The following is a 27500-nucleotide window of genomic DNA, read 5'->3' on the forward strand; positions in this document are numbered from 1 at the left end:
GAGTAAAACCAAACACACTTTCCAGCTGGAGTGAGTTCAATTCTCAGAAGCGACTGCGTTTTCTAACTCTGAACCTGTTCCGTAGCATCATTACATCATGTGTGTGTGGGTGATTGTGTGATTGCTTTGTTTGTAATGGATGGATCAATCCTAAAAAGGAATTTGCCATTGAAGGAACATACTGGGCAGTAGGAGTAGGAAGGTATTTTTGCTGCAGCACGGGTCAGGAGAAGAGAGAACATTACACTGAGAATGAATACTAAGATCTCTCTCTCTCCCTCTCTCTCTCTCTCTCTCTCTCTCCCTCTCTCTCACACATAATCACAGAGTCATCCTGCACCTGAAGCTAGATAAATACTTTTCTTTTTAAACCAATCATTTATCACTACAATTCCCTTTGAAACAGACACACAAATCTGCCTTCTCAATCCATATTCTTGCCACAGGCATCCATATTGATTAAACCTTATTTTGTGGCACACCATTAATTTGCGTCCTTTGTGCCTATATATTGTTTGTGTCGTGTTCTTCCCGGCAGCAATAACACCAAAAATGTGATTCCCCATTTCAAAACTGCTGTGTCAGGAATTGAGTGAGTAGTAGCCCTTTGTATCTGGCCAGACACCCACCTATATAAACCAACCTGGCCCTCCGCCCACCCCCATCATCCCCATCTCACCCCCCCCCAGGCAGCTGCCACAAATATATCTTGAATAATTGCATTGGGTAGAGGGTACAAAGCGTGTCAAAACGATTCCAATGTGATCATCTTTTCCTTAATGTGTTTTTCCCCTAAAATGACCCTCGACTCATACAGCACAGACCCAGGGGGCCGGGTGGGTACCTGAGGTTGACCATCTCGCTGGAGAGCATGGACTGGGTGATTTGTGAGACAAAATACAAGAAAGGCCTCTTCCAGGCCAGGGGCAGAGTATTTGGTACTATCCATAGAGACGAAGGCCAATCAACACCTCTCAGTCGTCTGTTTCTCAGAGGCAGTGCTGGGCAATCTGACTTCATGCTGCTACTTCCATTATCGGAGCTCTTCTGATCCTCCTTCTGTTCTTTTTCCTTCCACTCTGATACCTTATGTTCTCATAAAGAGCCGGAGCTGAAGGATGATGTAAACGGTGAGGAGGGGAAGGTGGTTGAAATATTCAGGTGATATTCTTTCCCACTTTCATCACTGTAGTCGACACCCTGGGCTCTTACATCTTAAGGGAGAGTGGGGATGAAAATCTTGTGTGTGTGTGTGTGTGTGTGTGCGTGTGTGTGTGTGTGTGTGTGTGTGTGTGTATGTGTGAAGGGGGCACGTGTAACAGTGAATGAACCATAAAAAGCTGATATATTCATGTCATGTCGGTGTGCCATAAACAGGATTTCCCCTTGCACATGCATGCATGTGTTTGTTATCCCATGAATAATAATAATGCATTTATGGATCAGATAAGAACTCTTGCCTTTTGTTCCACCATCGTTGCGGCTTTTGTTTCGCAGCAGACCAATCGCATCCCTCTCTCTCACACTGGCGGCCAGCCGCGCAAATTGCTCTCCACATCCAATCTTGGGGAACTTTATTTATTCATTATTTGTTCCTTGGCTGTGCTATTACGGCAGGGCCATTGTGATGAGAGGTAATTTGTCCCCACTCTCTATTAGACTGCTTTTCCCTCCCTCTACTGCAGCATAGGGGATATTCATTTGCAGGGCTGCTTCTGCTGAAGACCCAGCATTGTTGTTTCTCTTTTGTTGTGCTGTGCGCTGCACACACAGGGACGTGAGCCATGGATCTTGTCATACGAACAGAGCGGTGTTTATGTTCATATCAAGTTTTTATTGTATTTTTGAAGCACAGCTTTGTGCATGTTTTGGAGTGTTACTGGGGGGGGGGGGGGAGCTGTAGGCAGCGGAGGAGGGGGATCAGTGGAGCCCCCCCTCCTCATCCCCCACGTCGTTATAGGATGGATGACCCGTCTTGCATGGCAGACGGCAACAGCTTCCTCTGGTGCCGCCCGGGGCCAACGTGTAAACAACAGCCGTAATAGAGTGATTACATTTTCATGACAATTTGTCACACAGATGCCCCACCCCCCTCCCAACACATCAACACACACACACAACCACATGCATACAAACACATACAAGCACTGTTCACCTTCTCCCTTCCTTCAACCGTGCTTGTCTTATTCCCCTCCCCCACAACACACGCACATTTTGTTGTTGTCACTCTCCCTCTCCCTCTCTCGGTCTTCCTCTCCTTCCTGTGTGTTTGCACCCCTGTCGAGGAGTGACGCGTGCTTGGTTAACAGTTGGGTGCATTCTGTCGCTTTGTGTGTGTGTGGGGGGGGGGGGGGGGGTTGGGGGGCCTCTAATTCTCAACACATCTCAGCAATTAGGGTCTTGGAGCAACGAACAGAAGGGGGGACATCTTGAATCACTTAATATCACGTTTGTGCATTTTAAAGGTGTAGTGTGTAGGATTAAGTGGCATCTCGCAGATTTATTTTCCTGGCGTTATACACTTTAAAACATTAAAACATACTTATGAACATTACATTCCATATCGGCTGAAGCCCACTGCACCATTGATCTTCAGGGGCCCTTAAGAGTCCAAGTGGGTTGGAGGGAAGAAGGAAGGCAGAATCGTTTATCTCCCCATTCACACTGATGAAGGGAGCAAGGGGAATAGTTGGGAAGTATTGCAATAAACGCAAAGGCACACACAACCACTTCAAGGAGAAGGGAGGAATTGAAGCGGCAGGATTAACTGAAACAAGAACCCTCGGGAACCCAGGGGGCTGCATCATGGATGATTACAAATCCCCATCCATTAGCAGCCCTGTACAGTGCTGAATGTACCCGAGTGTATAGAAATTCATGGCTGGTTAAATTGGTGTGACTCGCAACACCGGTCCGCCATTTATCAGCACAGCGCTCTGATGACTCAAAGGGTTTTGCCAGCTTGCACAACTTGACCCCATGAACCTTCATTGTGTGTGTTTGTGTGATTGTAGCAGAGCATCATGACAACTCTGCATATGGAGGGGTCGACATGAAAATCGGTATATTGACCAATATCCTCTTGTTCATGAAGCAGCTTCCTGTGCGACGTAGATTGTCAGAATGGGTGCTGCCTAGATTGGTTGTTCCGACAACACAAGCATGATCACACACACATTGGAGTCAGTATGTGACATCACAAAGGAGTCAAACACACACACATACACAAATAGAGACATGAAAGATTTCGAGCCAAGTTAGCAGGAGCTATATACCAGACGGTACCGTCTCCATCACACACTCACACACACACACACACACACACACACACACACACACACACACACACACACACACACACACACACACTACAGGAGGCAGTGTGCAGCTTGTGGGCATCTGAAAATATCACCTCTATTCTGACTTGAATAAGGGACTAACGAATAAAATGTGCCGCTGTCTATATATGCTCACATGTAGGGCACATCTGATACCCTGCATTCAGCCTTCCGTTGCCAGGCAGGAATAGCAATCTTTTCAACCTCTGCACAATATTCATCAGGTCTCAACAGTTTCTCGGACAAAAACCCACAAAAGCAATTGGAGTACAGTTCGTCCATTTTCTTTTCCTACATTTATTAACATAAATTATCTCTTCACAAAAGACGGCAGACCTGCGTTTGTTCTGTAGTTGTATGACACAGTTTGAATCCCGTTCCAAGCAATTGCACGAAAGATTATCCGGACGTTTCAGTCTTTCCAAACTGTGAAACAGCTGCCACGGGTTGGTCTGCAGCACGGCCGCCGGCCCCCCGGCCGTGACGAGGCGAGGCCCAAACAGGGGAGCCAGGAGGTGGGGGCGCGCCCTGGGTGAATCGGTGACCCCCGGTCTGATCCATCATGGTGGCGGCGGAGACTGACAGTTACTTCTTGGAGGGATTGGCGGCGATGTAGAGCGCCACGAGGCAGTACAATGCCCCCCCCACCGTGAGCGCCATGGTGGTGCGGTACAGCAGCCTGTCGGATACGCCGCGCTTCAGGTGGACGGGGGCGCCGTCAGAGATCTGGGGCAGGCGGAGGAGTGGGCAGGAGTGGAGAGAGAAAGAGAAAGAGAGAAAGACGGGTTGGGAAAAGAGCTTGGTGAGACTCACTTTGGAATTGCATTGAATTGACAGTGTTTAGTGTAGTCTTTTCTCCTTCTTCCAAGTATTAGATAAATTGTTTGTTCGAATTTGGGTAAGAAATGTATGCATCATCCCACTGCTGTATGGCATTGTATTGGTCAACAGTATGAGTTAGTGCGTGTTGTCTGGCAACCGGAAGGTTCCTGGTTTGAACACCTACGAGGGTCATCATGTCCCTTGGCAAGATACTTTTTGAGCCTAACTGCTCAATGAAGGGTTGGCAGTTGACTTGCATGGTTGACATTGTCGACGGTGTATTAAATGAGTGAACGAATGGGTGAATTGAGACAAACATTTTAAAGTGCTTTGAGTGGCTACAGGCTAGAAAGCACTATATATATGCAGTCCATTTACCCTTATTTAAACAGCTTAAAAAGCATTATCCAAATATTATTATATTATGCAGCGACATCCTTTAATGAAGAGGAAGATATTCAGGTGAAAAAAATATGAATAAAAAGTTAAAAATTCCCTATATTTTGTCTAGATTATTTTATAACGCCTTGTTGGAAAAAGTGTCCAATTCAACATGGGTATAGATCAGGATCAATGTCCTCCAATGAAAATCCAGCCCATAACTTAAAACTAGAAGGTTTGGTAAGGTGTCATGGTAACGGCCAACGCTTTTGCATTCCGCATGCCATAAATCACTGTCTGGCCATCTCTCAGAAGAAGCTGTTTGAACACAATCCAAACTATATCAGAACTTGTATGAGCAATATATCAGAAATGCTTTTTTGATGGTTCTTAAGCATCTTTTCTGAAAGTGGCGATCTCTGCCTACTCACTCTGGGGGAACAACCAATGCTGGATGATGGAAAACGTGTCACCAAATGTGCGATGTTTGCGATTTATCCACCGACACCGATTTGGCAAAATTCATAATAATGCAAATGCGAGGGCTTCCATCAGTGGGCTAGGCTCACAATCACAATTGTGTTACCTCATTCAATGAAAATGAAGGAAAATCTTTGAGATAGTCATTTTAAATAGCTTGTATTATTCTGAACTCCTTGATTGAAAAGATCTTCCAAAAGACAAACTCAATTTCTGCCAATGAAAATGTAGCGATCTCCACAGTATTTAATCAGTTAATATCTAGAGAGCATGGGAATAACAAAAGAAAATCGATCATCAGCCTACATATTTTCCATGGGGCCACTGCATTACCTGGAACAGTCTCTGGAGGTCAGGCACCCGATTTGCTCCCAAGTACTCCAATGCAGGGCCAGCCTCTGACACCAGCTTGGTTGGTGTAGCGAACACCATGGCTGGAGCCTCGGCAGGCACGCCTGGCCTCAGCCCCTGTTGTTCACACGGAATACAAACTGCTCAGGGCATCCATAAAGCATGCTGTTGTTCTAGAAAAGCCCACGCATTAATTACACTGCAGGTAAACAGGGACCAATACATATACATTTTTAAAAACCTTTTTGCCAATTTAAAAGCTGTGATATTACCAATGACATTCATCATATTCTACAGCATTGCCAATATCAAATTATTCCGCCATCCGCGCCCAAGGCTGCTTATGCACAGCATCATCAATCAACAACAAAGTCAAACAACAAACAATATTTTCATATTTCAGGTGCTTCGCTCGAAGGGGATGCCAGCCACCCACTAACAGCCCAACTCGCACCATTGTGTCTCAAGAGGACCCAGAGTGGAGAGGAAAGAATCAAAATACTAGGCTTCTAGGTTTGTTCATTTCTGTTTTGTGACGTTTAACGCTACACCTTCGTTAATTGGAAATGTATGAAAATACAATTCTGCCAAAGAGCCTAACGCATCTGTTCTCAAGCATCAAGTAATCTATTTTATGTAACTGTTCAGACCATTGATTAGTTGACTGGAAATCCAACTTTTAATTCGTTTAACCCGTTGCAAAGAATGGGACACATCAAGGGCTTAAATTGCCTGTTGTGTAACTTGAAGGTCAGACAGATGGACAAAAAACAACCTTTTGAAATAATGGCTTCTAATCGGAGTATAATGTCATAGTGTGAATGAAACCCAAGCCTTAATGAATCACAATGAGAACTGACTTTATTTTCCTCTCAAAGTAATTTGAAGGTCACCATTTGCAGATAAAAGCATGACTTTATTACAAAAGGTGTCTCATCGTCTTACCTGCGGACTGTAAACAGAGGCCAGACCAGACCCTGTGAGCTTTTGTGAGAAACCGCTAAATTTATAGTACATTTTCTTGGATGAAGGGAGCAGATGCTGTCCACAACAAAACGCCGGCTAGAAGGTCCTATCCTTGTCTTGGTCGATGGAGAATGACGTAGCGGTGTCCTCCCAGCGCCCGCTCAAAATTATACTAAGAAAAGTTATTCGACAATTACCGTTGTGCTGATAGGTACGCGGCAGTCGGATTTATGAGGATATCAAAAAAAAATTTTTTACCTTGTAATTGCATAAAGAAATATCTCTATAATTTATATTAATTAAAAAGAATCGAAGACAATATTAAAATTCAATTGGAAGAGTAAATATTGAGGTAGACTTTTACAGTTTTATTTTACATATAACTGTAAAACGTTGCAAACGTTGGATTTCAAACATCCAACGTTAGAAAGATCCTCTTAAATATGTGTTATTATTGGCATGCATGTCATAATTGTATAATTAATATTTTCCTAAATAATTTGTATGAGTTCCAATACCTTCTCCAATTTTGAGTGCAGGTTTGACTTCAAGAGGGGCCAAAAAAAGAAGGTATAGGCCTAGTGTCTTCAGATATCGGCCTGTAATGTTTATCAGTAAATGTCTACTTTTGATTTTAATTTGTATTCAAATCAAAAGTATTAATTTGTATGTCATTCGTGGCTAGTTTATGTAAGATGCTAAATTTCAGACATAACTTAACTACTCAACAAGTGATGACATGCCAAACTGTATCACAATATGAATTGTCTTTGAAAACATACAACACATTTGTTTCAATTAGGTTTTTTTAAGTTGTTTAATTGTAAAATCAAACTGGTCTGATGGAGAACAAAAAGGTCTTAGTTCAGTTCATCTAAAAGGTTCACAATCAGGCCAGAAGGGAGATTTGCATTTAGCTATGCCAGCCTACATCAACTTCTCAAAAGGTTTTCAAAGACGAAGTGACTGGGATTATATTGATCTTTATATAAATGCTGTTCGACAGGGCTTTCTAATGTGACCGAGACAGGCTAACCACATATGCGCTGTACATAATGCATTTCAATTCCATTGCTACAGCCGATGATCGAGAAAGCTCAGATCACAAACAGCGAAAAATCGAAAATAACAAACCAATGGATACATCCAATTGCTTTTGAGGCAGATAATGAAAAAAGTGCTCAACTTTGTGTGTGGATGTATGTGTATGTGTTTGTATGCATGTGTATGTAGATATTTTAAAAATAAGGGGGTGTTGAAAAGAGGAGGATGAGAAAAGGCAGAAGTGAAAGATGGATGTGTGGGAGGGGTGTTGCCTTGTTAGTTTGGACCATATCTATCGCTCCAACAAAATCACTTAAAATGGAGAAATCATGGACTGCACAAACATCCCAACCATATCATTCATCATCCATGACGATGTGCATATGTGTATGTGTGTGTGCATGTGTGTATGTGTGTGTGTGTATGTGTGTGTGTGTGTGTGTGTGTGTGTGTGTGTGTGTGTGTGTGTGTGTGTGTGTGTGTGTGTGTGTGTGTGTGTGTGTGTGCGTGTGTGTGTGCGTGTGTACATGTGTTTGTGTGAGTGCTTGCGCATGTGTGTGTGTGTGTGTGTTTACAACTGTAAATTGGCATGTATGCAAGATTGAAGTTTCATAAAAAATGTTAGCAATTACATGCAAATGATTATCGGACCAAATATTATAGTCACCGCCGGTGTTCATGCATGACCAATGGCAGGGGTGTTGCTTATGCCTCGCTGTGAACAAACAGATCAATTACAGGGGCTGATTGACATGTCATGGAAATGGGTAGCCTTGACAACAAAGAAATACTGAAAGGCTTCAAATTCAATTTACACTCACGAAAGGGGGTCTCCCCACACCGTAATGGACAGCCAAGGCTACTCTTTCTTTGTTCAGGGCTCTTTTATCTCCTATAGGTCATCTCTACACCTACTCTTGTATTTTTCTCCCAAAAAAAAAAGCTTCTTCTTCATTTCTTGTCTCCCCCTTTGTCTCCTCATTTTCGACCACCATGCAGTTTCATTCTGTTTGTCATTTCACACCTCCTTGTCTGCTCTCACCTAGGTTTATATTCCATTAGCCCTGGCCTACATACCACCTGATTCCTCCCGTCACCTTTTGAACATCTTCACACACGCTCACACATACATGTGTATTTTCAATTTCTGTCTGAATTTTACAAGTTAAAGAGAATGCATCTGGGTCATCCGTCAATCTTACGATAAACTGTTACCTGAAAACTCTGAACGCAATATCTCTGTGGATAGAATAAAACCAGGGAGTCAGATAGAAAGACAAAGAGATAGACAAGAAGACAGACAGACAGATGGGCAGGCAGGCCGGTTCACACACAAACTGCAGGGAAAGAAACAGAGAGATATGGCTGCCAAAAGTGTAGCCATGGGAATACAAAGTAAACCGTGGGCATTGGGAAAAATACAACCCAATAACCGGTTCCACTGAGGCTGTGTGTACCTATCTGTGAATCCTTATTTGTGCATTGGTATCCATTCATCAGTGAGCTGAGAGCCCAGTGTGTGTGTGTGTACGGGTTAAAATATTGATACTTCGTCATACACATAACGAAGAGAAAGAGAACAAGCCAAACAGAATCAGTTGTAACTCAGAGATGGTAAACAGTGCAGCGCACACAAATCAGATTGTGCTATCTGGGGGGAATTCATCGGTAATGATTTGCTGGTCTGTTCAGGTCTTTATTTTCTGTGTTGGTTAAGGGGGGGGGGGGTAGTTGATTCAGGGGGAGTGGGGTGGGGAGTGGGGGATGGTGTCACACACACACACCAGAAGCCATCTGTGTAAATCTCTGGTATTCATGGGTTATCGCAGCATCTCTGCTGCCGATATGCTGCGTGCGTGCCTGGCAGAGCGCATCTGGAGTTCGTGGTAGCACTGAACAAAGCTGTGGTATATGAAGGTGATGGGCAGGGCCAGGAGCACGATCCCGCTCACCACGCACACGCCCCCCAACACCCGGCCCCCCACCGTCACCGGGTACACGTCGCCGTAGCCCACCGTCGTCATGGAGATGATGACCCACCAGGCGGCGGCCGGGATGCTGGCGTAGTCGGGGTTGCGCACGCCCAGGTCCAGCCCGTGCTCCAGGAGCTGGGCCAGGGCGCTGTAGATCGCCATGGCGACTGCCACGAACACCAGCAGCATGACCATCTCGCGGTAGCAGCGGCGCAGCGTGAGCCCCAGCGTCTGCAGGCCCAGGAAGTGGCGGGCCAGCTTCATGAGCCAGAACACCCGCATCATCCGCAGCACGCGCAGGGCCACGCCCGCCACCCCGAGCCCGCCGCCGGGGAGCCCCGCCCCCGCCAGCACCATGGTGATGTAGTACGGGGAGATGGCCACCACGTCGATGATGTTCAACGGGCGCCGCAGGAACTCCCACTTGTTCCTGGCCACCAGGAAGCGCAGCAGGCACTCTGCGGTGAACCAGCTGATGCACACAGCCTCCACGACCCTGCACGGCCCCGGGACGACAGGAGGGTTGGAGGGGTCATGAGCAGGATGTAAAGAGTGGTCGTACACAGATTGAATCGGTGTGACGAATGGTATGGCGGTGTAGGTAATAATTACAGGAGGAAAGCAGAGGAGGAAGGTGAAGATAAGATGGAAAGATGTAATGGGACGAGATGAATATGAAGCTGAAGTGCCAGTGAGGGTGAAACGCGCCATAAATAGACATTATTAACTGAAGGCTGGGGATAGATTGTGAGAGACAAGCATATGTTTACCACATTGATACACATAGTGATGCAGAAAGCGAGCCAGCTCAGTGACTCCTTAATTCGATGAACAGAGAGCGAGAGAGAGACAGAGTGAGACAGAGAGCGAGACAGAGACTGCCAGGTCTTTACTGAGCAAAAAGCATAAAGAGTGAAGTCTGCTGTAAGCATATTAAGACGTCAATAGAAGAGATAAATTGACATCGCCAACTGTAATGGACTCAAAAAAAAAAGTTAAATGGAACATTTTTGAAACGTGCTTATAGTTCACGTAATCCATTTATAGTTCACGTTCATGTAATCCATCCATAAATAAGAAACTGCCTTATATCCATATTTGGATGAAGACAGAACAGATTATTATTATGATTTGTAAACTGTTTGAGGAGCTGTAATCGAGACTTTGGTTTTTATTAAATGCTTTCCAATGGCATTGTCAGTTGTAAACATGTTTTTCTGTTTCCAGAGAACATATCAATAGGTCTGGAACAGTGCAAAGGAAACCATTTATTACCCATTTTTTAATTTACTAATGTATTTCCTCGCTAATAATATTGGCGGAATACTTGCCAAAATAACCATCAGTTTTGTTGAAGTCAGTCATATTGATACTTTTTTGCATACCTTTTTCAACTTGACAGAAAGAGTTGCAGGGAGATGACAGGAAAGAGAGAAATAGCCTGAGGGTGTCCCCTCCTTTTCTTTCACCTTTTCACATGTGACATAATAATAAGTGTTTACGTGCGTGTTAACGTGCGTGTCAGGTGTTAACGTGCGTATCAGGCCCTGTTGATTGTTTATTGATCCCATCAGGTGAGCCCCTTGTTAGCAAACTCTGCGGGTGGTCTCGGTGTATCCCACCTGCGGCTTCCACAACAGTTAGACAATCAATGACAGACGATAAACCAGCGCGATTGCGATGTTGTTCAGGTGCAGGAGGAGAAATAAAAAGCTCACAAACCGATCGGTCAAGTTGCAAACAACTACTCCAACAGCACACACGGAGCGCTCATTTTAGCTTGAGTCTCTACTGCATCTTCTACACAAATGTATCTCTAAGGCCTTTAAGCGATCCTCCTACCTGTGCTCCTCCACCGTGTTGCGCTTGGCTGTGTCCCAGTCCGGAAGCGTGCTCAAGCACAGCATGACCATGGAGGTGATGACAAAAATCACAGACACCGTGGCCAGGATCTGCGCGGGGAGGGAGGAGTTGGGGTCCTCGATCGCCTGGCGCGTCCTCTCCATCCACTTGGCACGACCCGAGAGGACCGTCTTGGGTTCCGCTGTCTCGGCGCCGGTCTGGGAATCCTCTCCCGATGAGGGTCGGAAGTCACTCTCGGAGAGGCAGTCGGTGTCCAGGCCGATCTCGGACATGCGGTCGTCCAGACGTTTCTGACAGCAAAAGTCCAAGTGCGCGCTCTCAAGTCCCCAGTACAGCATCTCTGTGTAGAAGGACAGCTCGCAGATCCCGGGCACGAAGCGAAGTTTCCCGGAGCGCACGTAGAGCATGATGAACAAAAAGGCCTGTGCGTGGCGGTCGAAGAAGAACTCGTTGCGGTCCTGGTCATAGTCGTCGCAGAGCTCCAGGACCTCTTTCTCCGTGGCGCACGCGTGCAGGCGGCTGACGCGCCTCAGAGGAAAGTCCTTGATCACCTCCCTGGTGAAGGCGTACCGGGTCCCCCCTACGTTCAGCACGCATATACTGTGGCCAAACTTCATCGTTGCAATTTTAAAATCTATCCGTCTATCCAAAACTGTTGTCCAGACGACTCAATTGTCCGGGCGTTAGTTGTAAGTGTATCCATGGCAGAAGTTAAGACGGAGTAGAGAGAGCGGTGGAGGTGCCTCCGTGGATGTGCGCCCAAGGATGGTTGGGGTAACGACTGTGGTTCTCGCTCTCTCTCTCTCTCTCTCTCTCTCTCTCTCTCTCTCTCTCTCTCGCGCGCTCTCGCTCTCTCGCTTTTTCTCTCTCTGATGCTTCTGTGTAGGTGAAGCTCTCCACCCCAAACCAATCGAATAGCCAATCCCATCATTGACGCGCGCGCGCGCGCGCACACACACACACACACACACACACACACACACACACACACACACACACACACACACACACACACACACACAAACGCACATCTTTTTTGACGGTCAACAAAATAATCTGTGATATATTAAATCCCCTATTAATGAGTAATCATTTTATGACAGCCAATCTCAATTTCTGTCTCAATCTCACTGTTAAGGTATGGTATGGTATTGTAGCCTATGCCATGTGGTAACACAGCGCTTAAATAATAGTTTATCTGATTACATTGTCACTTTACTATTACTATTATTATAATTAATATAATTATTTCAATATAATTATTATTAATATTACTATCAGTGTAACCTTAATTCCCCCTTGGGGAATGAATAAAGCAGCCTGCCTATCTAGCGAAAGTTTTTTTTTCAATGTTCAATTCTCCAATTCTCAGTGTCTCAGCGTTGTAGGCGCTTGTGTTGGTTTGCGCGTGCGCGTTGCGGCAGCCGTAACCCGCGCCCCCCTCCTTCCGTCACCAGTCGGTGTGTTTCGGGTTGATCCGACTTCTTTTGGCTAGAGAGTTGTGTATTGTATAGGATATCGTGATTCGGAAGGGGGTACATATCCCCGAATCCCGAGAGGATACAGACCAGAGTCTCAGCGGTTTACCGAATACTGCAGCCCCGCTTTTTAAATTATACATTTTTATCGTCTTATTAATTTATTTAAATCCCCGTAGTTTATGGTTTGCGTTGGTTGTAACACTCCGGGAGGGCAGAAATGGCGGCCAACATGTACCGGGTCGGAGGTATGTCAATGTGGATTATTTTTTTATGAAGTGAAAACACGTCAACTCTTTGGTTCTGGTGGGGGTGGAAAAAAATCATTAGCGCTTCTTTTTTTTATTCACGGTTGATTTCTGTCCGGGCTCATGTGTGTCCGGTGGTTTTATCTACCTGTGTGGAAAAGTGTGGCCAATGTCTAAATATTTGGGAAACAAAATGGGTCGGGCCTCACGTCGTCCGGGGCCGTGCGAGCTAGCTGCCAGCCTGCTAGCCCTGCCTGCTAGCCCAGGAGTAAACATGATCACATTGTGGGCTATTGTACAGCCACTGTTCGCCGTGCTTACACGGGGAACACTAGGAACATCATATGCGACGGATATACATTGGGTTACAGATGTGGGGTCGTCTAAGGAGCCGTCCGACGTACTGTCTTTTGTATTTGTAGTCCCTATATCTGGCATCCATCCATTTTTCTGGAGTCCCTGTTTAGCTGACGTTTTTAATCAACGTTTACCATCGTTATCATGACGACAGTCGGGATCATTCCTACAGTCGTTATCGTGACTACCGCCAGACTACGGAGATGATCGCTGCAGATGCAGCAATCATCTGCAGCGATCTGGGCATTGTTTGCTAATGAAAGATGCCCTGCACTCCGATGGGCTACTAACTCCATTATTAAGCTATATGGTTAGCAGTCGGGTTGATTTGACGTTTAATTGTCTTCCTTCATTCCCGCTGGATACATTTAACTTATCCTTGCAGTTCTGTGATGCTTAAAGTCGATAACGAAGCTAATGTAAACAAGCCGCCTTTGAGTGTATAAATGCATTCGAGGAGAGGCGCCCATTGACTTCTTCGATATTGTGTCCATCGGAATGCACCTCACGTGATGCTGCTACTGTTCACAATGGAGGTGTGTTGTTCATCTCATCACACCGCCGTGCTTAGGTGGAGTTGGACCGGGCTGAGTGTAACTTTGGCCGATTAGAGACATTTAGACAGCGTCTGGAGTGCTGTGAACGGGCTCTCCTCTTCTTTTATGTATCATCAGATGCTGTATCGTTACCTGCAGTGAACTACCCAGCTAAATCGACTAATATCAATAAAGGAGGTTAGGTCCCAGGTTCAGGTTAGCTCCCAGGTTCAGGTTAGGTCCGATAAGGTCAGAAAGTAAGAAAATGATGCCTGCTTGCTTATCAAAGTCACAGCATGTTGGGTCTGGGTCCTTGCAGCCTTGCAAGCTCAAGGACTTGACCAAAATAGTTTTTGATGCCAGATGTGAAACTGGGATCAAAAACTGGAGCTTTCAACACGTTCTGCTGAAAATTCTCAGACAGAAAGATGTTGAAGTTTGAAAACTGGGTGAATGGCTTCAGGGTGTTAAGTCCTATAGAAGTTCTCTGTTGTGTTTGCCCCCCCCCTCCCCCCTTATGTCAATACTTTCTAACAGTGAACATTTATTTTTCATGATTGGTTGTCCTTCCTTCTGGTAGGAAGCCTGCATTGTCAAAAACTGTAAACAACTATTGATGTTTTGTTGTTGTGTCTGTTGCAGATTACGTGTTCTTTGAGAACTCGTCCAGTAACCCTTACCTGATCCGTCGGATAGAGGAACTCAACAAGGTACTGAGGGGGAGAGAGAGAGATTATGGGTGCTTCGTCTTTTGCCTGAGGGACAAATATCTTGCCTGGCTGACTGGTGGTAGACTTTTAAAGGGAGTTAGATGTGCAAAGGTGTGCATGAATAGGATAGTCTGTGGTTTGAGCCATTGACTGTATCGTGTCTGTGTCTTGTTCCAGTTGCACAAGTGCATGGATGTGTGTGATGCACTATGTGCATTGAAGAGTGATTAATATATAAACATTATTTTAACATTTGATCAAAATATGTACCGTAATATGAATGAGTTTAAACAAATGCCTGACATTTTTCTCAATCTGAGGGACAGAGGGTTTAATATCTGTCCTTCACAAATCAGGGCGCTTGACCACCCTGAAAAGGCAGAGAAACCAAAACAACAGCTTAACACAGGCTTCTTCCAATCAATAAATAGGCCAGATTACATTTAATCAGCTTTATCACAAAGGCCAAATAGTGCACAAACCTGCATAGCCTGAATTCTGAATTCTAACCTGAATTCTCTGTGAATTGCCATCTAGGTTAAACAGGGAAGGGCGCAAGCTCAGGTCTACTACGGTGTAACCTGTAACCACAGAGTTCTCAGAAGAACACCCACCTGTGTGAAACTACAACATACAGCACATTTATGAACATACAGCAGTCATTTATGAGATGCATTATCCACACAATATCTGACAAGATTCAGCGTCTATTAATTACATATTTCCAGCTCCCTTTTGAATATGCAAACAAAAATAACATGTGTTTAAGTGGTTTTATTTCATGAAAAGCAATATTCAACCAACACAACCATGGTAGAGTACATACACACCACAACAAGTAATAGTTTGGGGAAGAAGAACCCCCCCCGCGTCACTCGTCCGCATATTTTAATCTCAGACCAGTCGATAAGCCCGTCGACTTCGTTATGCAGACCATCAATCAATCAATCTTGGGACGTTTGGCCTGTCGCCGCCGCACAGCTTGACGGGCTCATGGGAAATTAGCACTATTTGGCTCGCCTTGGTGTCCCCATCCCATTGCCAGTGTGTGTGTGTGTCTTTCTGTTTGTGTGTGTGTGTTTGTGTGTGTTTGTGTGTGTTTGTGTGTAACTGTTTGTGTGTTTGTCGTTCGGTTCACAGACAGCCAGCGGGAACGTGGAGGCCAAGGTGGTGTGCTTCTACCGGAGGAGAGACATCTCACACAGCCTCATCCAGCTGGCAGACAAACATGCAAGTCAGTCCCGCTCCCTTCCTCTGTGTGATCCCAGGGCTTGTCTGTCCGGTCATCTGGGTAAACCGTCTGCTCCGCCTGAAAGCTCAGGTGCTTTCCCCCCCCACTGTAGCAAATATGGGATGGGTGTGTGCGAGACGTCGTTCTGTCATTTATTCATTTTGTTCTATTGTATGAGAAATGTACTGACACCAAAGAATGTAGCTCCTAATGAAAGGCGTCAATTTCGTGAAGTTCAGAGGGGCTGTATCTCCAAGCAGTAGCAGGCTAAACCATTTGGTACTCTACTCTTCAAGCCACTTGTGTATTTATAAAGGGATTTGCTCATGCATAGGACAAAGATGGTGTCAACTGCCCATGTATTCATGAAACACCACTCCAGATACTAATTAGACAAACAGGATTGTCCGGCTGCCCTTCCCCAGCGAGGCTGAATGTCGTCTTTCTGCCGAGTCGTCCCTTTCGGGCGGGGGGGGTGAAGTTGTCAGGTAGTCCTGAGGCCATGGCAAGTGCTGCCTCTCGACGGAACAGTTGGACCATAGGAAATGGAGAGCAGGGGTGGGGGCTCAAAGCGAGCACTGACTGAACGCATCGATGTGCGACAGTGTTTTAAAAAATATAAAGCATCAGCGTATTGGATCTGAAAGTGTCTGCTGACTCAGCCGCATTTCCATGTCCCTTTCATTTTGTATTAAGACTTCCACTTCCTGCTTGATAATTAAATCGTCAGCCCAGGGCGTATTGGTTTACTGTGGCATCAGACGAAGGGGCTTGCTGCTTCACTGAAGTAATTGCTGGAAGTAAGCTCTGAGGTATAGGGTGGAAAAGGAGTTGAAAAATCCCCAAATTGAGAAGCAAATTGCAAATAAAGGCACATGCAGATGAGTGTCTTTAAGTTGACTTCATAGAGTATATAGAGATTTCAAAAGCAGTGACCAGCTGTCGCCAGCAATCAATTCAGCATATTAAAATTAATAAAAATCCCAAAAGCGTTTAAGTGTTAAAAGTGTTTTAAAGTCAACATATTATACCACCAGGTGTGAGTGTGATTAGCCGTTACAAGCCGTTTTGAAAATCTGCCTCTTCTGACTTCACAGCTTGTAATGGCTAATCACACTCACACCTGGTGGTATAATATGGCACTCCTACATCTCTATCCACTAGTAAGCTGGGATACAATAACCTTTGCAGGAACACTCAGACTCAAGGGGAAGGGTTGAGTAGTGTTGCTAAGGAAAGGCATCGGGACAGGGCTTACACGGCTTGTCAGGTCTTTAATATTGAAAGAATTGGTATACAGGCGATCCAATCTTGATATATATATATATATATATGTATGCGCGATTGGATTCAGAGACAAAAATAGCTGAAAATAATGAAGCTCTCCTGAGATATTGCTTTTGAAAAGCTCTGATTATGAGAGGCTTGTAGCTCCTGTAAGTCTTGTATTTTCAAATTCCCAAGAACACGCAATCAGACTGTGCAGCTCATTGATATGCATCTTAAGTATAATATTATACAATATTTGAACACAAGATTTTACCAGTCTAAGTTGTAGAAACTAAAACAATACATATTGTTGACCTATGAAGAAATATATGAACACATATAATTCAATATATACATTCACAATTCTTCCATAGTTAACTCAGTCACACATGATGGAATAACTCTGATGATGGAAGCTACTTTGTTTAGTCAGTGGGGAAAAAGATGTCTTCCTCTGCTTGGTGGTTGCTGCTCTCGCTCTATCGTGTTGATCCTGTGTTCCCCCCGGGCAGAGGACCTGGAGGAGGAGAAAGAGACCCCCATAGAGACGGATCTATCGGAGAAGCAGAAACACCAGCTCCGACACAGAGAGCTCTTCCTTTCCCGGCAGTACGAGAGCCTACCCGCCACGCACATCAGGTACACGCGCACACACACACGCACACACACGCACGCGCACACAGTTCTGTCACCCCTGGTAGGCAGTGCACATGACTGGTCACCCCTCCAGCCATGTCCATGGATAACCCTGTTTCCCCTCTCTCTCTCTCTCTCTCTCTCTCTCTCTCTCTCTCTCTCTCCACACTTAGGGGTAAGTGCAGTGTTGCACTATTGAACGAGACGGAAGCCGTTCTCTCTTACTTAGACAAAGAGGTAAGTGGGAACAGAGAAATTTTGACAAAAAAATTTAAATTATTATCAATATTCTTTTAAAATGCTCTTAGCTCAGTTTCTACTCTGCTCATTGCCTGCAGCTCTCAGCCTTTAAGGTCGATATGCAGTCGAGTTTTGGAGCCGGCACAGAAGCCCACTCGTTTTTCATAATTAAAAGTAATCTGGGCTACTGTTTAATACTGACAGAATCCTCATAGCAGCGGGCCGTTAACTCATCCCTGGCTGTGGGGATGCTCCGTTGCTTGGGGTCTTCAAACGTTTAGTGGATGACCAGTTAGTGTGTTTTTTAAATGGTGTTTCTTCTCTAGGACACATTCTTCTACTCGCTGGTGTACGACCCCACACAGAAAACCCTCCTGGCCGACAAGGGGGAGATCAGAGTTGGCCCACGGTTTCAGGCAGACGTGCCGGACATGTTACCAGAGGGTAAGGGCTAGAGGCGCACACACACACTTTTAGTCTTTTATTTGATGTCATGTATTCATTGGTAACTCACATTTGGATCTAATAGTAGAATTTATTTACATTTTCGAACCAAATGTAGTTTTAGTCAAAGCAGGTCCAAATGCATGACAAAACACTGGGGTGACTTCCTACACACACACACACACACACACACACACACACACACACACACACACACACACACACACACACACACACACACACACACACACACACACACACACACACACACACACACACACACACACACACACACACACAGCATCATACACTCAATTCACTATGTGGTATGTGTTGGGCAGGCGAGGCAGACGACAGAGAGCAGTCAAAGCTGGAGGAGAAGCTGTGGGATCCAGAATGTCCGCTCTTCAGCAAACAAATCGACCAGTTCCTGGTCGTGGCACGGTACGACCTTTAACCCCCGACCTCTTCACCCCCCACAACATGAACGGTTTGCTTCCTAGGTCACGCCTTTTCTGTTTGGAATTTGTACGTTAACCCCGTCTTTAGTTTTGTTTCCACGTTGGGTGCAACGGTTTTCTCCCTCAGCACGAAATCATGAACGTTAACACTCCTGCCTGGCCCATAGTCGAGGAAAGGGCCCTACACCTGGAGGTGATTCCCGGGCCCCGCCCTGTGAGGCAGGCAGCCCACTGCCACTAGCTCCTAGCATAGGATGGGTCGAATCCCGAGAATGAATTTCACCATGAGGATTAATAACATCAATGTAAAATAAACACACACACACACAGACACACTGATTGAGCGAGATGCTAAGCCACAAATCAAAACATGACCGTCCTGTCGTAGCGATGTGAAGATTAGTCACGATTTCATTTGTAGTAGGGGCGACAAGTCGTCGACATTCCAAACTCAATTGCGGCAGGTTTCATCCGTACGGGCAATTTCCGAAGCTGCGGCGACACACTCAGTCAAAGTCTGTGGAGGATAGCGCGGCTAAGTGCCTTGTCAAGTTGCTAGTGTAGAAGCTTTCTTATACTAAGGCTAATGCACTAATGTTAAAGGTGACATATTATACCTCCAGTTGTGAGTGTGATTAGCCGTGACAAGCCGTTTTGAAAATCGGCCTCTTCTGAAATCACAAGTGGGCGTGTCTTCGTAGATCTGTGCTGGAAAGATCAATCTTCCAGCCTACCCAGTGGACTGTAGCAAACGTTGCTCATTTATTTTATTATTCTGTGACCCATCCCGTACCCGTTTTATTTATTTGAAGTACAACACTTAAAATCTTTTGTGTAATATAAACAAACTATAGCAGTAAACTTTATGTGTCTCGCTGGCTGAACATGTTTTATTTACTGTCCAAAAGGGTTTGAGTACACTAAGCAATCAGTTTTATGTCGATACAGTATACATGTCGTCACATTGAAACAACTGGTACAATTGTGAAGCGTAAAATCAATAGACTCTTTTCCCAAAGGCGTCCTCGTAGATGAAACACAGAACGCTTTCTATGGATCTGCTACTCTTATTCACCAGGGCACAGATTGTTGGCTAGACTAGTGGAGACTAGCCGAGATGGAATCCCTGCCCTGTTTTATAAAACAGGCATACCCATAAGGACTATAATGAGCCACCCCTGTGTATACCCCACAAGGGCGCCTCTCTAAGAACTGACACCATCTTTGACTTATGGAGCCTTAATGCCGCTAGAAGGCTCGACCCAAAACATTATGTGTCATGTTGTCATCAATGAATCATATGGATGTTTGTGGGCACGTAATAAAACGTGTGTGTGTGTGTGTGTGTGTGTGTGTGTGTGTGTGTGTGTGTGTGTGTGTGTGTGTGTGTGTGTGTGTGTGTGTGTGTGTGTGTGTGTGTGTGTGTGTGTGTGTGTGTGTGTCCCCCCACTTGCAGGGCAGTCGGGACCTTCGCACGAGCGCTGGACTGCAGCAGTTCGGTCCGACAGCCCAGCTTACACATGAGTGCCGCCGCAGCCTCCAGGGATATCACACTGGTAAGAGAGAGACACACACACACACACACGACAATTAACACCTTCCACCAGACAATGGCAGCAATGATTGGACCATCGAGCCGTTTAAAAGACAGTATCATAAAAGTTAGGATTCAGACACTAATTCCTCACCCTAAAGCCCACCCCGGTCCTTCCACCACTCATGCTCGTCTCCCCATCACAGTTCCATGCGATGGACACACTCCATCGCCACGGCTACGACCTGTCCAGCGCCCTGAGCGTGCTGGTGCCAGCCGGCGGGCCCGTGCTCTGTCGGGACGAGATGGAGGAGTGGAGCGCCTCGGAGGCCAGCATGTTCGAGGAGGCGCTGGAGAAATACGGCAAAGACTTCAACGACATCCGACAAGACTTTGTACGTGTGTGTGTGTGTGTGTGTGCAGTGTGCGTGTGTGTGTTCGCCATGCTTGTTTTATGGCAGGTGGTCATGAATACTTATGAAATGTGACTCAGTGTGTGTGTGTGTGTGTGTGTGTGTGTGTGTGTGTGTGCGCGCGCGCGTACGACCTGTGTTGTGTTGGCAGGGCTCTGGTTCCATTAAAGCGGGGGGAACTGTTAGCTCTCTTCCTGCAGCCATGTCTCATGAATAAACATGAGCGCCCACACAGCAAAGAAGAACACGAGTTATTAATACCGTTCATTTGCTCCCTGTCTTATCCCAACACCCCCCCCCCTCATCACCACCTCTTATACCTCTTTATCCTCCTCCTCCTCCTCTTGTCTGTTCCTCCTTCATCCTCCCCCCTCCGTGACTGACCCGCCTATAGCTGCCATGGAAGTCCCTGACCAGCATTATAGAGTACTACTACATGTGGAAGACCACAGACAGATACGTTCAACAGGTAAGACCTCCCCCCCCGATCCCGAAGGGAAATCTGGTTCTTGAGCGGTAGGCCGAGTTTATAATGGAGTGAACAAGATGTGTTAAGAATAGCAGGATGTAAGTCTCTACTGCACCCTGGTTTTTCTGCAATGGTTTCTGATGAGCTCTAGGGATGTATTGACTGGTGGTCACAGGACAAGACGTGAGACAAAGGGTTGCTTTAAATCCATGTTTGTATTAGATTTATATACTCGCCTCTCAAATCTAACTATTGATTAATATCTACAGTGACTGTAAAAAGAAAAACGTCTGCAAAGGTTTCAAATCAGCCCTCTAGACTGGCCAGTGTAGAAATACGCACATTAAGATCTCCTTCTGAAAGCCTCATCCAGTCGTGTGAATTAGTTTTCTTTGGTAGATATCTTGGTTACGAAACATGAACAAGGCCTACCCCTGCCTCTTGCAGCTTTGGGTTTGTAGCCAGGACTGTGGGCCATCTCTCTCCAGAACGTCTGCTATAACATAGTAGGACTGCTGGATCCAAGCTTACATTTATACCTATTGGTCGTTTGCCAGTCCAGTCTGCGTTACCCGAAATGGAATCTAAAGTGTTCTGTTGGTCCACAGGGATCTGTGTGCTGTTGGTTCAGTTACCTTTTTCAAGCTGCTGTTGCCATGGTATTAATAGACTGAGTTCTCTCTCAGTATGGTGTATTCATTCAAATGAAAGGTTTAATTAAATTCATGTTTAATTGTTTAAAAAACGTATTCTTTGTGGTACTATTATGGGATGTTTTTCCTCTCCTTTCAACCTACTCTTTCTCTTCCTCCCTCAACAGAAAAGACTCAAGGCAGCGGAAGCCGAGAGCAAACTAAAGCAGGTTTATATTCCTACGTAGTAAGTAAACCCTTTTTCTTTTACGTTTCATGTATTATAAATGGTATATTTCTTCCCTTCAGTGTAGATTATTTTCCTCTGTGGCAGTCACACTTGTGGCAGCAGGTCTAAAATTATTTCTGCATATTTAATGTGTCTCCGGTGCTGTTGAAGGCTGCCGGGTCATTAGTCTGTTGATTAAATCTCTTTCTCTCTCGCTCTCTCGCTCTTCCTCCTGGAACAGTAACAAGCCCAACCCCAACCAGATCTCAATGACCAATGGGAAGATGGCTACAGTCAACGGGGCGGGGCCAGTGGCCTATCACACAGCAGGAGGGGGCCGGGCCTGCGAGAGTTGCTACAGTAAGTGCGCTTGTGTGTGTCTGCGCGTGTGTGTGTGCGTGTGTGGCGGCAGCAGCAGCGGCATAAAGTGCATTCTTTGAGTTAACTTTCAATTGAAAAGCGTTCCTGGGATTATCAACTGCTGTGAGAACAGAGCTGAGTTCCTGACTGTTCCGGGTCTCGGATCAGAGAGGAAGTTCACTTCTTTCTCATTCAACCAACTGGCAATCACTCAATATGCAATTTCCCCCCCGTCGTCCCTCTGCAATCAACTTATGTGCTTCTGCACCTAACACATACACAAATACACACTTACACAAATACACACACACGCACACACAAATGTATGTCAATCTGACACACGCGCACATGCACACACAAATGTGTGTGTGTCAATCTGACACGCACACTTCGACACATTTCCAATTGACAAGTTATTGATCCCCGAGTGTGAGCTGCTCACATCGACTGCACACACGCCGAACCAAGGACTCTTTGATCATTGGGTTGCGAGACTTCTACACTACTGAACCAGCGGGAGGTTTTCCTCCATCAATCAATTGCCCTCCCGTTGCGTCGAGAGACGATTGAGCTCAGCCGGATGTGCTTTCTCACTCAGCCCCCCCCCCTCCTCTCGTCAGGTATGCAGTCGGCCCAGTGGTACTCGTGGGGGCCCCCCAACATGCAGTGCCGCCTCTGTGTGTCGTGCTGGATGTACTGGAAGCGGTACGGCGGCCTGAAGATGCCCAGCAGAGCGGAGGTACCGGAGGAGCGCACCTCGCCGGCCCCGGTGAGCAACGTCAGCGCCCACCACGTGAGTCCCGCGCCCGGGTGCCTCGAGGCCGGCGAGGCCATGCCCCGGTGGTTCGAGGAGGCTCGCGCACTCAAGCTGAACCGGGCCAGGGCCGCAAGCTTGTGGCAGAAATTATCATGGAAATGATTTGCGGCCCATATTGCGATTGGGATTATTCATTGTGAATAACAGTTTATCAATTTGCCAACCTGGCTGCAATGACGACTCTCTTCGTGCCATCTATTCAGCGGCAGGGGATGCCTCAGACCCCAAAGATTGTAGCACCCGTAAACGGCAATGCCTGTGCTTCGTTAAAGGGCTTGTTACCGGGTTGTTAAGGTGGCCGATTTGATTTGAATGCATCAAGCGAACAAAATCAAATGTATTCTGTTGTTTCTTTTTTCAACCTTTTTGTTGCAACATTTCTCGCATTTCTTGAATCAATTGCAATCTTTCACAATAAGCAAATTGCGGAGGCCAAAACACCATTTTGTTTATTGTGCAGTTTATAATGCAATTGTGCAGACCCCTGCAGTTGCTGTTAGGCATTGATTAGTTGAATTGGTGTCAGGTGTGGATGACCACCTGACACTGTATGACCATGGTTTGGTGCTCGCCTTGTGGTTCCAATAGGGGTGTCTGGTTACTCTTAAAAGACCAACTGCCTTTTTCTTGGCATTTCACTTGATAACTGCACCCATTTTTTTTTTTGGTCTTTCCAAATGTAATCTTGTTTTTTGTCGTTTCCCCCCCAAACTACCCGTCCCCTTGTTCTTGTGGACGCCACCCCCTTCCCCCACCCCCATCCCCAGGAGCCTCGTTCGCGGGGCCATGCCCCCCGCCAGTCGAGCCACATGGTACCAGTGCGCAATAGCGGCAGCCCCAAGTCCAACATGAAGACCAAGCAGGCCTTTCTCCTCCAGGCCACTCGCCTCACCAAGCTGGCCCGGCACATGTGCCGCGATGTCATCAGGCTGCGCCGGGCGGCGCGGCGGCCCTTTGTGCCCATTAACTGTGGGGCCATAAAGGCAGAGTGTAAGAGCTCTTTCAATTTCTCCTAACTTCTGCCGCATGGACACGCGCGCCCGCAGACACACACACACACACACACACACAAATACACACACAGTGCCCCTGCAGACTCACACATGCACACATACACGGACACTTACACACTGTCCCACGTGGATGTGTACACAAACACACACACGGACACACAAGTATACACACACACACAGGACACACACATGCCCCCATGTGACATCACTGACATCACCCATGTCCCCTATCTTCTACAACCCATCAGCTCCAACCTGTGCCCCCCCCACTGCTCACGCCCACCCCCCCCCCCTTCCGATTCCATCCCAGTGCGTCTTTCTGTTTTTATTATTATTGTTATGTTATTTCTTTTTTTTTGTATTCTCCCGCCACCCTGTTTCCAATAAAGACTGCCTGTCCTTATAACTATGAGTTCTGATCATCCTTTCATTGTTTTTTTTACTTTCTGTTATGATTTTGATTAAGTGAACCCCACCCCCCCCCCAAAAACCGGTGATGTAACTTAACACATTTTAACAGTTTCAGGGTTAAAGTCTTTTCGGCATGCCCGGACACGCATAAACACACCTGCAAACTCTCAGTCCTGCTGTCAATCGCTCTCCCTGCTATCAGAATAGGTCAAGGTAAAATCAGAGATACTATTATATTCCATGGGCATGTATTTGCTCCACTAAGTTCGCTGTAGAAGAAATGTATTTTAATAACAAGCTCTATTTTGCATCCCCACCCCTCCAGAGTCTGTCTGTGTCGACTTGCGAATCAAAGCTATAAAGTCTAAGCCCAATTCTTCAATCGGTAAAATGTATGCCTACCAGGCTCACCAAGAAATGACTGCTCAACCACGAGGTCCGAATGCTTGGCTAGTTTGTAGTGGGAACTCGTTTGTGCTTACCTAAGTTAGTTTCGATGTCAGACATGATCCCTGTGGTGAAATAGTTGCTTGGGATGATCGACGTGGCAGATACGTGTACATTTCTTTTGATAAAACCAAAATCAGCCTCATAAAGGATTTAAAGCCAAACCACCCTGAGCAGGTAACATTGTAATTGCTTAGAGTAAAACTTGCGACTAGCTTCTTAGGCACCTTATGTCAGCCACCGGCTGCTATGTCCACTGTAAGTGGGGTGGAATGCAGACACAGCAAACCAAAGAGAACTGCTTCCCTTCACCACCTGGCCTCATTGGACACAGTGGTGTTCACCACCCTCCATCCTAGTTGTTTTCAGTCCTGACATAATCTCCGGCTACATTCACGTCACCACACACCCCTCCACCATCCCACCCTACCCGACCCATTTAGGATACACCTGAGGATAGTCTGACAGTGAGGGTGTATGAGGATACTCTACTCCAGGGTTTCCCCATTTTCTAAGTCTTCCTTCTTTTTGCTTTCGATCCTTCTCCTTTGCCAAACGGATGATGCAATAGTTCCATCTCATCTTCTACCTCTTTTGCAATCCTCCTTTCATTACTGTGCGTGGATGTGAGAGTTAGTCCTCCAATAAAATCACTCCTGAAACCATCTTCTCTGAGTCCTTGTGCTTCATGTGTCTGTGTATCTGTCCATCAATCCGACGCACTCGCCGATTGGTCGTTTTTTGCCTCCAAGGACCCGCCCCAAGGCACGTGTCCCTCTCCTTCCCTCCCTTCCGAGCATGGATCTGTACTGTCAACGCCTTTTGTCATCCAGCCCCGACATTGTTTTGTGAGAATGTGTTCATGGTGTGGTTTTTCCCAGGATTTGCATGTAAGCATGTAATGTCATCTGTGTGTGTGGAAGAAATTTATTCTGGTCATGCCATCTCCAGGAGTGAGTTATAGTAACAACTAGCCAGGGTACATTAAACAGAGGACTGCTTGTGTAATCTGAGAACATAACATTTAATATAGACACTTTTTTAATAAATATATCTCTGTGACGCGTTGTATATGCTCTTACCTTGAGGCACCATTGCTAAGATCACAGTTGTTGTTGTATACAGAACTAAATGCAGAACAGAACCAAAAATTATGTTAATGTGGGAGCGCTATTACGACTGCCATTTCCTGTCGAGAGAACAAGCAATGCGGATGGAAGGGTTGAACGATATGGTCTGTGTGTGACCCAAAGGTGTGACGACGTGCACACCGGTTAGTTACAAGTGTGTATGTGTGTGCGTGTTTGATTCAGATATGCTCAGGGCGTCGGAGGGCCAGGGAACACGGCTGCCCAAACACAGAGTGTCGCCCAGGAGCACGCTGACCAGCGTGGTGCAGTTCCTAGGTAACACACAACACACCGAAAAGACACAACCTCCCTGCCCCTTTTTTCTGCAGCAAAACATTATTCAAATGGTTGCCTTGTTGTTGTCTGTGTTTGTTTGGGGTTGTAATGAGTTTGTCGTCGCCCATTTAGAGGACTGTTTACTAAAATGGATTATGAAGCCCTAACCCCATTTTGTTTTGGTTTTCCAAGCCCTGTCATTATGCCCTAAAAGTGTATTCATTTAGGAAGTTCTGTTTGTTGTTTGGTTGTCAGTGAAGAGATTGAACGAGAGTTTGTCTCTTGATGAAGTTTATAGTAACTGATTCGCAACAACTGATTTGTGTTGTGCCACCTCCAGAATTGAGTTTTCAAAGTAACACCTAGCCTTGCATAATATGTGGTTGTTTATGCAGTGAAATTTGTAATATTGATGTTATCCATCACGTAGTCAACGGTCTCTCTCTCACGTCTGGAGTAAAGTCTCTCACAGGCGCTGCCTCCTGTCCGGTCTTCCTCTCGTACAGAATCCCGTCCCGTTGCCGTCCACGCCCCTCGCCCTCACCGCACCCCCGGCCTCCAGGCCCCTCCGCCCCGCCTCCTCCTCTCCTCCCTCCACCACGGGCCCCACGGCATGCTGGGAAAACGCAGCTACCACCACCACACTAGGGCGGAGCCGGAGAGGCACACGGGTATGTACACAAGAGCACACCCACGCACGTACGCAAACACACACACACACACAGCCCAAACAAACATGCATGACAAGCAGACATATATACACACAGACACACACACACACACACACACACAACACACGCACACACAAACACACCTACACAATCATCAATGTTTGAGTGTTACCTATAACAGTGACCTTTCCCTTCACTGTTCTTACAGAGAATCCAGGTTCCACCAGTGCACCTCTGCTGGTACGTACTGCTGACATTGTATCACATCCT

General features: G+C 46.1%; 3 protein-coding genes across 7 annotated transcripts in view; 1 reads left to right on the top strand and 2 right to left on the bottom strand.

Annotated features, from left to right (window-relative positions):
- Window positions 1-3663: 3663 nt before the first annotated feature.
- On the bottom strand, window positions 3664-6433 carry cox7a2l (cytochrome c oxidase subunit 7A2 like). Its single transcript, XM_079756911.1, has 3 exons — window positions 6318-6433; window positions 5355-5489; window positions 3664-4064 (listed from the first exon to the last, which is right to left on the bottom strand). Exons 1-3 carry the CDS (start codon window positions 6387-6389, stop codon window positions 3924-3926), a joined length of 348 nt encoding a protein of 115 aa, XP_079613037.1. The 5' UTR covers window positions 6390-6433; the 3' UTR covers window positions 3664-3923.
- Window positions 6434-9202: 2769 nt separating this feature from the next.
- kcng3 (potassium voltage-gated channel, subfamily G, member 3) lies at window positions 9203-11835 on the bottom strand (the record flags this gene model as incomplete). Its single annotated transcript, XM_079756494.1, has 2 exons — window positions 9203-9851; window positions 11198-11835. 2 exons carry the CDS (start codon window positions 11833-11835, stop codon window positions 9203-9205), a joined length of 1287 nt encoding a protein of 428 aa, XP_079612620.1.
- An 853-nt stretch (window positions 11836-12688) lies between these two features.
- Window positions 12689-27500, top strand: part of mta3 (metastasis associated 1 family, member 3) — a gene marked incomplete at its 3' end in the record, with an annotated part of 19586 nt that continues 4774 nt past the window's right edge. For 2 of the 5 annotated variants that reach the window (XM_079757297.1, XM_079757298.1), the window contains exons 1-17: window positions 12689-12944; window positions 14480-14547; window positions 15688-15781; window positions 17560-17686; window positions 17857-17920; window positions 18250-18367; window positions 18709-18811; window positions 20285-20384; window positions 20569-20757; window positions 21170-21244; window positions 22065-22123; window positions 22347-22465; window positions 23086-23243; window positions 24050-24272; window positions 26467-26559; window positions 27066-27230; window positions 27439-27470. In XM_079757297.1, coding sequence (XP_079613423.1) covers window positions 12917-12944; window positions 14480-14547; window positions 15688-15781; window positions 17560-17686; window positions 17857-17920; window positions 18250-18367; window positions 18709-18811; window positions 20285-20384; window positions 20569-20757; window positions 21170-21244; window positions 22065-22123; window positions 22347-22465; window positions 23086-23243; window positions 24050-24272; window positions 26467-26559; window positions 27066-27230; window positions 27439-27470 — 1815 coding nt within the window. In that variant the 5' untranslated portion in view covers window positions 12689-12916. Of the gene's footprint in view, window positions 12945-14479; window positions 14548-15687; window positions 15782-17559; window positions 17687-17856; window positions 17921-18249; window positions 18368-18708; window positions 18812-20284; window positions 20385-20568; window positions 20758-21169; window positions 21245-22064; window positions 22124-22346; window positions 22466-23085; window positions 23259-24049; window positions 24687-26466; window positions 26560-27065; window positions 27259-27438; window positions 27471-27500 lie in introns of those variants that run through there. The other 3 variants (XM_079757296.1, XM_079757299.1, XM_079757300.1) reach the window with 3 other exon arrangements.

This window comes from Pollachius pollachius (assembly GCF_949987615.1).
Source record: "Pollachius pollachius genome assembly, chromosome: 19".
In the NCBI taxonomy this organism is placed as follows: Eukaryota; Metazoa; Chordata; class Actinopteri; order Gadiformes; family Gadidae; genus Pollachius; species Pollachius pollachius.

Excerpts from the sequence above, each read along its gene's own strand:
- cox7a2l (XM_079756911.1), bottom strand. The coding sequence starts at position 6,389 with ATGTACTATAAATTTAGCGGTTTCTCACAAAAGCTCACAGGGTCTGGT. Across the intron at positions 5,490-6,317 it reads CCTCTGTTTACAGTCCGCAG|GGGCTGAGGCCAGGCGTGCC; the intron begins GTAAGACGATGA and ends TGTGAACAACAG. Across the intron at positions 4,065-5,354 it reads ACCTCCAGAGACTGTTCCAG|ATCTCTGACGGCGCCCCCGT; the intron begins GTAATGCAGTGG and ends CGCCTGCCCCAG.